Consider the following 12,120-nt stretch of genomic DNA (forward strand, 5'->3'; position numbering starts at 1 on the left):
GAGACTGCATCGTTAGATGAGGAAAAGGTCGTGAAGCTGATTATCGCTTTTGTAAATTAGCAGGTTAATTGTCTGTGATCTAGAATATCTTTTCATATATTTTAATCCGATAAGTTTTTATTGCAATGAAAAACAAAGTGGCAGGGAAGGACATATTTGAAATGAAAAAGGTGAAAGACGAAGTATCTAAAAAATGTGCTTACTGCGAGGACCACGAAAAACGTGGTAGCACCGATCAGCGAGGAGCTTCCACACGTCGTTCTGCCACTGCCTTTGCCACCGACGTCACTGCCTTTGCCACCTACATCACTGCCTTTGCCTCCGACATCACTGCCTTTGCCACCGACATCACTGCCTTTGCCACTGACACCACTGCCACTGCCAGCTGCAACCCGACATGTATAATGGTCAGACAACCTTTGCTGAGAATTCAATGGGAAATAATTCAATGGGAAATAAAACATAGTCGAGGTTGCTAACTCCCGGGTGAAACTGTAAACAACTTTCTAGCAAGAATGGCACAACTTCAGTGCTTGAAAACGTGCACCTTAAAAAGGAAAGGAATACAAGGGGAAAGGTCGTTTTCAAAGCATAGGCATGCCACCCTCGTGTAAATAGACGGCGATTGATTTTCATCTGTGTAATCACTGTGAATAAAACCTTTTCAGAGAAAAAAGAAAAAAATCGAAAACGTAAAGCTCTATTTAACGAGTGAACGACAAAGTGGTTACGGTTTTAATACTACACTAATAAGATATGCACGCTGTTTCCATGGTGATAAATACTCCAAAAATATACAATGCGGTTCAAGAACGCAGTGGCGTCACTAGGGGGGTGCTGGGGGTGCGGACCGCACCGGGTGATGCGACAGAAGGGGGTGACGTGCTGCAGCAGTACCGCTGCCTCCGCTCTTTTTCTGTAGCGAGGTGACGCCAGAAACGATGTAAGAAGCCGTATAGGCGAGCATGTGATTTTCTTCTGCGTACGATATGATACTGCTATTTATATATCGTGTATTGCTTCGGAGGGAAAGGGACACATTACTGCGGGGGTGGGGGTGGGGGGTGATGGAGCTCCCGCACCCGGTGACGCATACCCTAGTGACGCCACTGCAAGACCGTGCGTACCGGACAGTTGCTCTACCTAGATTCACTAAAGATTCACTAGATTCACTAAATAAGCTTATTTAGTGACTCTAGCTAACTTATTTGGATGTACACCACGCGAGTAAATAAAGACAAATAAACGCATTAAAAATAATCAAATCACCACGAATCCAGAATCAATAATCGTAACTTTCGACCACATGATAATTTAGTATGGGAAACTAATGTAAGAGTATACACCGAAAAAGCGAGTTGTCTGCGCCGCTGCAGGCGTGAGGAAGTCATTGGTTCAACACGAGTTATATGATTAATTGAGGGAGTGTCCAATTAGCGCTCAAATTAGTGGACATGGGTCGTGATATTAAAAACTATTCCATTTTATGGGGCATAAAACATTCTGTTTTAGTTTCTTTCGATTCCCTGGTAAAGTTGTTTCCTTCGAAGTAATGACACCTTCACCGTATTACTCGTGCTATAAAGTTTGCTACTTTGCATGTAGGTTGCGGGGGCAGTACATCTCCTCATTTTTGTCGCGCATCTTATCACGCAAGGGTTAAGATATTTCTCTGCATGTTTCCGGCCACTTACGCAAATTCATGGCCTGTTGAACCGTCCAACCATCGACGGGTCACAGTGAGTTCTCGTAAATCCACCAGTGTATTTTCACATCTTGAAAAATCGGGTGACTTACCAGCTCCAGGTGGGCTTCCAGCTGTGAAGAAGGCAGGCTTGGAATCTGTGGACCCAGCGTCGTTAATCCCCCTTAGCTTTACACTGCAATGTAATCAGTAACGGTTATCGAGTTCATTATATCTCAGGCATCAGGGGGCGCTCAGGTCGTCCCCGAACCGTTTTGTTTATCTTTTTTGCTGTGGCCCTTTAAGAGCACCTTAGGGAAAAGACGTTCCTCACAGGACGAAGTCCTCCAGAGACGCGTCCTGGAGCGTCTACGACAGAAGTCCACTTCTTTTTACACTAAATGCATCAAAGAGTTGCCACAACGATGGCAGTCCTTGTTAAGAGCATAGCAGAGCTCACGTCGTTTTAAACGGTATTTTTTTCTTTTTTCTTTACTAGACCTAAATTAGCTTGTCCCGCAGTGAGCGGACTCACATTTCCATTTTTTTCTCACATCATCATCATCATCACGATGGCAGCGGTGCGCACTGTGAATACCTTGAAAAACTGACGTAGTACAAACCAGCAACTAACGCCTTTATTCTTGGAGGATTTATACCTTTGTACCTTGGAAGTATGGTCTCGTTTCACCTAAGGTTACCAATGATATTGAAATATGTATAAATATGTATGCACGTTAAATTGCTTTCGCGCTGGATAAATTAGTGGTCAGGTTCGATGGTAACCATTAAGTGCAGTGCCAACGAACAATTAGCGTCTGCAGAAGGAAACACAAATAAGGCACATAGCTTAAAAGATCTCTATCTACGGGCATTTCATTCGCATTGTTGGGTTATTGTTGATGACATAAGGCCATACGAAACACCGATGTTGGATGGATCCACGTGTTGCCTCGAGTCGATACGGCGACTTCGGGAACTGCGCGAGGCGAAAGTGCATGGTGTCCGGCCATGACAACGGACAACTTTGTCGTGAATACGACAACAACAACAATATGTGATGGAAAAGTGATGAAGACACGGATGATGAATGTTTGGAACAGAACAACAACAAATAAATCATGAATATGGCGCAGAGTCGCAGAGTGTCAGTGTCTGAAACAGAGTTGCGGAATGGGGTCTCCCATTCCGTTCCAATCCCATTCCTTGCAATTCCTCGGGATGAAAAGGTATGGTCAGTTCCCACTCCTGGAATGGCTTGGCAACCCAATTCCATTCCGTTAATTCCATCAATAAAAGAAAAGGATCGGTAACCATACTGGCAAGTCCAGCAGTGCTGGAGGAGATTGACATTACTAAGCACAGAAAAAGCACAAAGACAAGGTTATTTCACTCTTGACCATGTGCAGGTGCGGTGCAAAGGGTGCGAGGGCAGAAACCATCACGTTGAAATCAAAATTGCCACTGGGGCACCCAGACCATTCCATTCCCATTCCTAGGAGAGTTTCCACCATTCCATTCCAATCTCATTCCGGGCTCTGCTAAATCTGGAATGATTCCGGAATCATTCCAATACCGGAATGGCAACTCCACAACTCTGTTCTGGAAGATCCTTGTCCTTGTATATAAGCGGCTTTGGGGACATATTTTTCTACATGTAATACCTAGCTTTAGTGTACTGGGTGTCCCAGAAAACGTGTTATTGAATTATAATAAAAAACTACACCACCTAGAATCATGCAGTGAACGGCATTTGTTCTTACCAGGTTTTTGCCAACTCCTGATGCGAATGTTATATAACGTAAGTTTAATTACGTAATTTTTTTGACGAAATGTACTCAGAAATTTGCCAAGTATACCCCACTAGTTACCCCACCTTTTTTATCCCACCAGTGTGAAGAGGCACCGAATGTACCAAAATTAACCAAAATTGACAGGGATATTGAGGAGCTATCCCATCGGAAAAATATAGCCGAACATCGTGCTTTTCGGAGCACCCGAGCAAAGCGCGCGACGTTTTTTGAGCGCAATCGCTGTCACTCCGACGAAAGGAGGTTGCGAAAGCAGCTCACAGAGTGATAGTAGAAAAAGTGACAGGTCCTGGAATTAGGAAAGGCAAGGCATGATGGCCATCGGAAGCCGGACGCGATAAGCCATGCATGTGTTATCTTATCTCTTTCTACGATGCCTGCGTGGGCTGGGTTTCCAACCTTCTCTCGTCGGACTGAAACGATTGCGCTGAAAAATTCGTCGCGCGCTATCCCATGGGAGCCCCGTACAGCATGATGTTCGGTTATTATTTCCGATGGGATAGCGCGCCTCAACATCCCTGTCACTTATCATTAATTCGAGTAAGTTCGGCACGCATTCTTCACATTCGCTGGGTAACAAAGTGACATTTACTTGGCAAATTTCCGAGTTCAGTTCGCAAAGATTTACATAATTAAACTTACGTTACATGACCTCCACATCAGGAGGGTGGCAGAAACCTAGTAAGAACAAATGTCCTTGCCCCCATGATTCTAAGCGGTGTACTTTTTTAATTATAATTCATTGACACGTTTTCCGGGACACCCTGTATACCGCTATCGGGAGCCCACTAGGCTACAGCGTCTACAGCACCCAATCAACACTTAAGATTCTCAGTAACGTAGGCTGTCTATCGTTCCGGTAAGCACGGTAACTTACCGGTGACGTTATCGACGCTACATTAAAACTTGAGGGGGAGGAGATATGTTTATTAAGAAAAAAGAAAGGAAAGGTCAGCCAGGCGGAGGTCGCCTTGCTATTAAAAAAAAGGAAAATGGGGATAGAAAAGAAAAAGAGGGAAAGAAAAGGAGAAGGAGAAAGGAGAGTCCATGAGGCAGTGTACGAAGACGACAGGCGTGTCGCTATCCCTTACACCCCTGGCGCAGGTGCCGAGCCTGACAAATCAACGTAACGTCTTGATCGGCGAAGCGAGGTCCCCTGTAAGTCCCCTGAACTTTCCTACGGGCGATACACCACGGGAACGATGAATGAATCTCACGTTTTCGCCCCATGATCACCAGGCACTAAGTAGAGCAATTGGTGCAAGTTCAAAGGGAAGCTTACCCGTACTTGACGCCAGGCGTCAGTGGTCCATTGCATATACGGTTACCGCATTCTTTTTCTTTTTGAAAACCCAACACGCATGTCAGCGTAGGAGGATGTTTCAATAGGCAATCTGACTCAAACCCTGTAAAACGACAGGTACAAGGATGATGCACTATACCAACCACATGCGAAAATAATCAGGAAATAAATAAAAAAATTCAAAATCGAGTGAGGCTTCTTGCCTCATTTCAATATCGACATTAGTGTTCTGGAATCGATTCAAAGTAAGGCAGTTAGATTTCTTATGAAACGTTACGACAGTCAGTTTTCTCCATCTTCCGCACTGAGTTCATTGGGTTTGGATCCATTGCGGCAGAGGCGTGCCCTTGAAAGGTAAAACTTTTTGCAGTTAATAGTTCATAAACAGATTAACATACCCCATGGACTTGACTTTACGTTTGCACGGCCGTCTAGTCTTCGGAACTCACACCCATTGAACTTTGTTCCTATATGTGTTCACGTATAAATTTTTTTTTTAAATATAGTTTTTTTTTTCCTTTATACAGTTGATGAATTGAATAGGTTACCTGGTGCGATAAGGGAATTACCTGTGACTTTTGTAACGAAGCATGCCTGCTTCTGCTATAGCCTCACAGAGGCTGGAGTATATGAAATAAATAAATGAACAACACATCTCTTCTACACCATATGCGGCTGAATGTTGCATTCACCCCAGTTATGAGGCAGCGCCTTCGCCGTGCGTCATCGTACCTTCGTGCATGATGCTGTATGCGCGCTGATCTGCACCACCTATACTTATGGACTGCCCTGTCTACCAGCGGGAGCGCGAGATCTTGCACCACGGAATGCACACAATCGACCACCGTCCCTCTACCATAGGCAAGATGCTGGGCTCCTGGTTCAGTGGCGTTCATATGCATCAAGGTCTTCGTCACCTTTGGAATTTCCTGCACCCTGCTTTGATCACCTGAATCCTCATCTCCACCATCATCTCTCACTATCTGCAAATGACGCTGGAGCAACGCCCAGCCTGCTGGCTGGCGTCAGCTCCATCTCATCATCGTCTCTTTATGCGTGTGTGTGTCTTTCTAACACCGTTTTGATTGACTTCCGTCCTCTTTACCATATAGCTGGAAGCGAAGAGGGAATACAAAATGCGACGCGTCGTCGCAACAATTCATAGCAAATATGCAAGAGAGAACATCAACCATGACTTTTATCAGTTTCTTGAGAGTGAGTTGGAATGCAATTCAGCTACACTTACGGTCGACATCTCCTGCATCGTAACACTTGATGGGAGAGTGCAAATGGGCTTCTTTCCACGTAACTGGCTGCTCGCACTTATCTGCTCGAGAAGAATACAGAACAACTTGCTTAAGCTTTTATACTGGTACAGGTACAGCACTTACACTTTCAAAGAAAACAGCTATACTAATAAGATTGGTCAACTATAAAGCTAGTACCAACTTAGCAGGCCCCAAAATTATCCAATGACATTGTTCTGCAGAGTGTCACGTCATGTTTTGTCTTATGTGTCTTTCTGTCTTGTTTTGAAGGTAAATGATATTGAATTGAAGAAGGTAATTAAGAGTAAGAGGTAAGAGTCATTAAAGGTAACTAAAGCAAGGAAGTTGAGTTTAAAGGTAATGAATGTAAGATATATGTAAGCTATATGTAATTAAGATAAAAATTGGATGAAATTAAAGATTCCCGAAGGTAACCGCAGGTAATTAAATGTAATGGAAGGTAATTAACATGAATTAAAGGGAAATTGAGAGTAATTAGAACAAGTAAACGTAATTAAAGGGAATTGAATGAAGTTGAAGCTTATCTAAGGTAACCTGAGGTTACCTTCGGCAACTTAAGGATAATTAAAGGACACCTCGGCAGACTTGTGCGTAACGCGTTACTAGTAATTGCGTTACTTGTAATCAATTACGTTTTTGAGTAATTTTTGAGTAATCAGTTACTTTACTGTCAAAGTAATTTTTCGAGTAATCAATTACTTTTCTGAGTAATCGATTACTCAGTAATTGATTACTTTTCCGGCAGAGATTAGCTTATCTTTCAGATGTTCTGCCCCAAGTCAAGCCCCTGGTGCCATCAGCCTTTGTTGGGCTGTTCTACTATAGCAAGCGGAGGTCATTGTAATAACCCTCTGGAATTTCAGAGTCTCTCCCTAATCTCTTCCTACACCAGCGTGATGGTACCTGAAGCTTTGGAGGTTTAGTGAGTCATGGGGAAGTTCCACGCAATGCTCTTCCACAATCGGGTCAACGTCTTCCCGGGCGTACAGATCTCCTTGTCCAACGTGTTTTTGTTTGTCTTGTTATTTCAGCTGTTCCGCTGTTGAACCTTTTTTCTTTTTTCTGAGGCACACAAAGACGGTTACAATTTGCGTGAATGCGAAAAGAAAAGTAACGCGTTACTTTTGTACTCGTTACTCAACTACATTTGAAGTCGAGTAATTGGTAATGGTAATCAATTACTTTTTCCGCAGAAGTAACGGTAACGGTAATCGATTACTTTTTTCGAGTAACGGGCACAAGCCTGCCTCGAAGTAATTGAGGCTAAATAAAGGTTAATCAAATTAGTGCTAACGCGTTTCTCTCGCATTTACCCTAAATCGCGCTTTTGTCTTTTATGTATTTCTTTCTTCTCAAACTCAAGGAAGTGTTACCTCAGCCATGCTATGGTGCATTCCGACTCTGGCCGGCGGCGCGAGTTTGGGAGACAATGACTATAATGAAAAAAAATAAATAAATAAATAATACCAGTAAGCAAGCTTACTCGTGAAGATGATGCATGATGTAAATCCCCGAGACTAGGGAACAGGAAGGGACAAGACGCTGTGTTTGAGACTTCGTGTTTGTGTATGTTCCTTCGTGTTCTCTAGTCTCGGGGTTTTACATCATGCATACTATCCTTGAGTTCGCTGACCAAGAGCGAGGGAGGCTCCGCCTCCTGGATGCGGGCCAGCCGCAGGCTCTAAAGCGAAACGCACCGCCTCCAAGATACTGTCGCCACCGGCGCGCCTGATCTGGGAATCTCTCAGGCGCGGATCTTGGGATGGGGGGCCCAGGGGTTCGGACCCCCCTCAATTTGAGACTTAAGCACAGGGTTCAATGGACCAATCCCAGCATGCACCTTGCACTTGTCCATAGCGCCCCCCCCCCCCCCCCCCCCCCCCACACACACACACACGCTCGGGAAAATCCTAGATCCGCCCCTGGAATCTCTGATTGGCATGATATTATACGTGTAAATGTTTGGATGGTCATTGGTCTGTGAGGAGTGTCGTCAGCTTCCGTCGCGCTGATTGGGCGAGAGTCATTTGATTGAGGCGCGAGTATACAAACGGTCGCTCGAACGGAGGAGAAAGAAAAACGACGGGGATCATGTCTGTCCGGCCCACTGATACATAGAGATCAGTGGTCCGGCCACACGTGTTCTCTCGGACTACAACCGTTGTGCACGCAGACGCTAGCGGGTAGTTTGAGGGGTTTGAATGCTTTGGATTTCGATTGTGGCGAACTGCTAATGTGAGAACGGAATGGCACATCCACCTGATCATCACAACAGCGGGAAGACGAACATGACAGGGAATCCTTGCACCTCCAAAGGACGCAGAAATTGTCAGAGAGGAAATCTACACTCTTTCCGACGTCCGCAGGTGAACGGTAAGACAAGTTTGGTTACTTTTTGTGACCGAGTCACTTGGTACGTTAGCGGCGTTTACCATAACTTTTGCATTTCGGATATGCCACTAAGCAAATTGTGTGTGGTTATGCTAGTTGCCTCTAATGCACGTCGCAGCCGTTCATTAACTGTGATATACGAACAGTTGTGACAAGTGTGATTTAGTGTTCAAATACGAAATCAACATCGATTGCCTATCATAACAGTGATATTCGTGCAGAGTTATGGATCATTAATATGCACGATTTATGACCCGTTTTGACTATTTCGTCGTTTACAGCCATAAATTGACTTTTTTTGTGAATATGTCTACTCTATGCACTACCATGCGATAGTATGGGACTATCTGCATGATTTATTACCTGATATGTCTATTTCCTTGTTTATGGCTATAAGGTGACCCTTTTGTGACTATCACTGTTCAATGCTCTCCTGTGCGATAGTATGGGACTTCCTGCATGATTTAGGACCTATTATGACTATTTCCTTGTTTACGGGTATAAATTGATTTTTATGACTATACCTACTCTATGCCCTACTATGGGATGGTATGGGACCACCTTCATGAATTATGATCTGATATGACTACTTTCTTGTTTGTGGCTATAAAATGACTTTTTGTGACTATGCATACTCTATACACTACTATGGTATGGGACTACCTACATGATTTATGACCTGATATGACTATTTCCTTGCTTATGGTTATAAAATGACTTTTTGTGGCTATGCCTATTCTATGCACTACTATGGTGTAGTATAGGACTACATGCATGATTTATGACCTGATATGACTCTTTCCTTGCTTATGGCTACAAACTGACTTTTTTGTGACTATGACTGTTCAATGCACTCCTATGTGATATTATGAGACTATGTGCATGATTTATTACCTGTTTTGACTATTTCCTTGTTTACGACAATACATGGACTTTTTTGTGACAATCACTGCTCAATGCACTATGATAGCATGGGACTAGCTGCACGATTTAGGACCTGATATGACTATTTCCTTCTTTTTGGCTATAAATTGATTTTTTGTGACTATCACTGCTCAGTGCACTACTGCGTGATAGTATGGACTACCTGCACGATTTATGGCCTCTTTCACGACCATTGCCTTGTTTATGGGTATAAATTGACTTTTCTACGACTATGACTACTCTATGCACTACTATGGGATAGTGTGGGACTACATCATTAATTAAAGCCAGTTATGACTATTTCTTTGTTTAGTCATATAAATAGACTTTTTATGACCAGGGCTACTCTACGCACCACAATGACACCTGTTACCACTATTTCATTGTTGTTAAAGGAAAATTTACTACGACCGTAATACACAAGCTGTACTCAACCCGTGTGTACAACAATAATTTGATTTGAATGAATGAAAAGTCATTTTATAGCCATAAACAAGGAAATAGTCAAAACAGGTAATAAATTACGCAGAAAGTAGTACCCATAGTAGTGCATAAAGTAGGCATATTCACAAAAAGTAAATTTATGGCTGGAAACGAGGAAATAGTCAAAACAGGTCATAAAGGAGGACGAGGAGGTAGTAAGCCCCCTGCCTTCTGCATCGATGTGGCGTTGACACAGGCTGCGCCTTCTGGGGACAACAATATCGCGTGGCACGACTTGCGGTTGATAATGTGGTAAAGTACCACGAACAGTGACTAGGTGGTGGACGAAGTCCATGATGAAACGAGCCTGAGCATATAGGCTACATTGGGCTCGTCGTGCATTTTCGTTTAATTCGTGTAGCCCACATGCTCATGCTTGTTTCATCATGGACTGATTATAGATTTACTCACCTATTTCCGTGTCCTGTGCCACGAGTATACGGACGCCTTCGAGGATCCCGTTGGCGTTACTGAACATGTTGTAAGGAAATTCGTACCTCTGCTGGGTCTTGTTCAGCAGGGAGGAATCCACCAGTTTGATTTCCGTAGTCGGTGGCGGAGGAACTGAATATACACAGAATTACCTGTAAGTTATGAGCTGTATACAGGGTACCTCAGTTAAATCCCCGGGATAAATAATTCGCGAACGGGTGCACCAATCGAAGGACTTTTTTTTTTTTTACGAGTATCTGTCCGGTACCGCCTACAGGCTGCGCGCTGTGTGAATGTGTGGGAGGCGCTCATTATTTAAATAAAAATTCAAATGAGTTTCGTGAAAGACATTACTTCTAAAGCTAGGCGCCATCGGCATTAAAATGGGTACTACCCCTTTTGGAAACTTTAGTGGACACTTTTTAGAGAAAAATCTTCCACCGAAGCCGGTCATTTGTTGCAGTAATTAATTGGTTTCGGTTTACATATTTTTGTCGCGGCTGGTAGCGGTGCAGCGCAAAAGGACGCTCTTCCACCCCCTTATATCCACCAATGAATTACGTGTTCTTGAGCTTACTTCGCAACGGGGAGTGGAAGAAAAAGTAACAGCGTCAGACAGGCTACGCCAGTCCCCACCCCACTCATCTGATTGACATGCGCCCTTTCTCTGTTATGATCGCACGGACGAAACACAGTTACTCACATAGTGCCTTGATATCACATGGTTTCCCTTTTTTTTCAGCACTCCCCATAGCGAAGTAAGCTCAAGAACACGCGATTAAGGAGTCTGGGTAATCAAAGACTCTGGAGGAATCCAGTGGACGACAGGAAGTCCGTGAAGGACCAAACGATGGAGTACAGGATCGTTATAGGGGCCAATGAGTGCAGCTAAATTGCGCGGTCTCCTGCTGATACGGGCAAGATCGTCACGCACTGTATCCGCCTTTGCAGGCAGTAGGGTGCACATTCCGTAAGAATGTTCTGGGTGTTCACCACGACGCCGCAGGTGGAACAGATGCTTGTGTCACCGCATGTGATCATGCACTTGAATTGTGGGATGATCATCATGAAAGCGATGGGTGATAAAATGGCGTAATAAGCGGGCACGGAAAGAACGACTAAATTTGGTCTACCGAATACACCAGAGAGAAAAGTTCCGCATTATTATAATTCCTGTCAAAAACACCGCAGTTATAACTGCACTATAAGACAAAATGAGTAATTTTAGTTATTTAGGAACCATATGTCAGACAGACTGCATTGCAGAACCGCTTCCGGAACGAATTGCCATGATATTTAAGCAAGGCTTCGGGAGCGTTTGCAGTGCTGCGGAGGAAATTTCAGGATCATCAGGAGTATAATATAAGATAGGGAGTTATTGCACGTCTATAGGAGCTGTAATTGTTCCTCAATTGATGCTCGTTTTTCTTAGAGTGCCCGTTATAGTAGTATAGGTCGCTGACACGGCGGATGGACCTTTTTCACACTTGCGTCGTATCCTGGCGGCTGTGAAGAGAAACACAATCGGCACGCCCCAAAGCACAGCCGGCTAGAACCCAGAGCCGTATATTAAAAGGGAGTCTGGCCATTAATGGGTCATGCCTATACCTGAAGCTCCACCCACTTTTTCAGCTTTCCGACCAATGAAGTCTTGAAATATGGGGCGCTATCAATCAGCCTATCCTCACTATTTGCCCCCCCCCCCCTATCCAACATGGGCAGCGCCATTTTGGGTGGCAAGTGGATTGGATGGTATTGAAATGGATACCTCTCGCAATCTGCAAAAGTAGTGGATTGTTGGTG

General features: G+C 44.0%; 2 protein-coding genes across 4 annotated transcripts in view; one reads left to right on the top strand and one right to left on the bottom strand.

Moving 5' to 3' along the window:
* The window catches only part of LOC135401517 (uncharacterized), a 52,038-nt gene that overhangs the window by 17,421 nt on the left and 22,497 nt on the right, over window positions 1-12,120 (bottom strand). For 2 of the 3 annotated variants that reach the window (XM_064633970.1, XM_064633969.1), the window contains exons 4-8: window positions 10,297-10,449; window positions 6,045-6,125; window positions 4,778-4,901; window positions 1,798-1,880; window positions 204-385 (exon numbers count right to left, since the gene is read on the bottom strand). The exons of the other annotated variant lie outside the window; for it this stretch is intronic. In XM_064633970.1, coding sequence (XP_064490040.1) covers window positions 204-385; window positions 1,798-1,880; window positions 4,778-4,901; window positions 6,045-6,125; window positions 10,297-10,449 — 623 coding nt within the window. The remainder of the gene's footprint in view (window positions 1-203; window positions 386-1,797; window positions 1,881-4,777; window positions 4,902-6,044; window positions 6,126-10,296; window positions 10,450-12,120) is intronic. 3 annotated transcript variants of the gene reach the window in all.
* The window catches only part of LOC135401523 (uncharacterized), an 80,871-nt gene continuing 77,036 nt past the window's right edge, over window positions 8,286-12,120 (top strand). Inside the window, exon 1 of the mRNA XM_064633979.1 lies at window positions 8,286-8,460. Within this exon, the coding sequence (XP_064490049.1) occupies window positions 8,334-8,460 (127 nt within the window). The 5' untranslated portion in view covers window positions 8,286-8,333. The remainder of the gene's footprint in view (window positions 8,461-12,120) is intronic.

This window comes from Ornithodoros turicata, chromosome 7 (genome assembly GCF_037126465.1).
Source record: "Ornithodoros turicata isolate Travis chromosome 7, ASM3712646v1, whole genome shotgun sequence".
NCBI classification, from domain to species: domain Eukaryota; kingdom Metazoa; phylum Arthropoda; class Arachnida; order Ixodida; family Argasidae; genus Ornithodoros; species Ornithodoros turicata.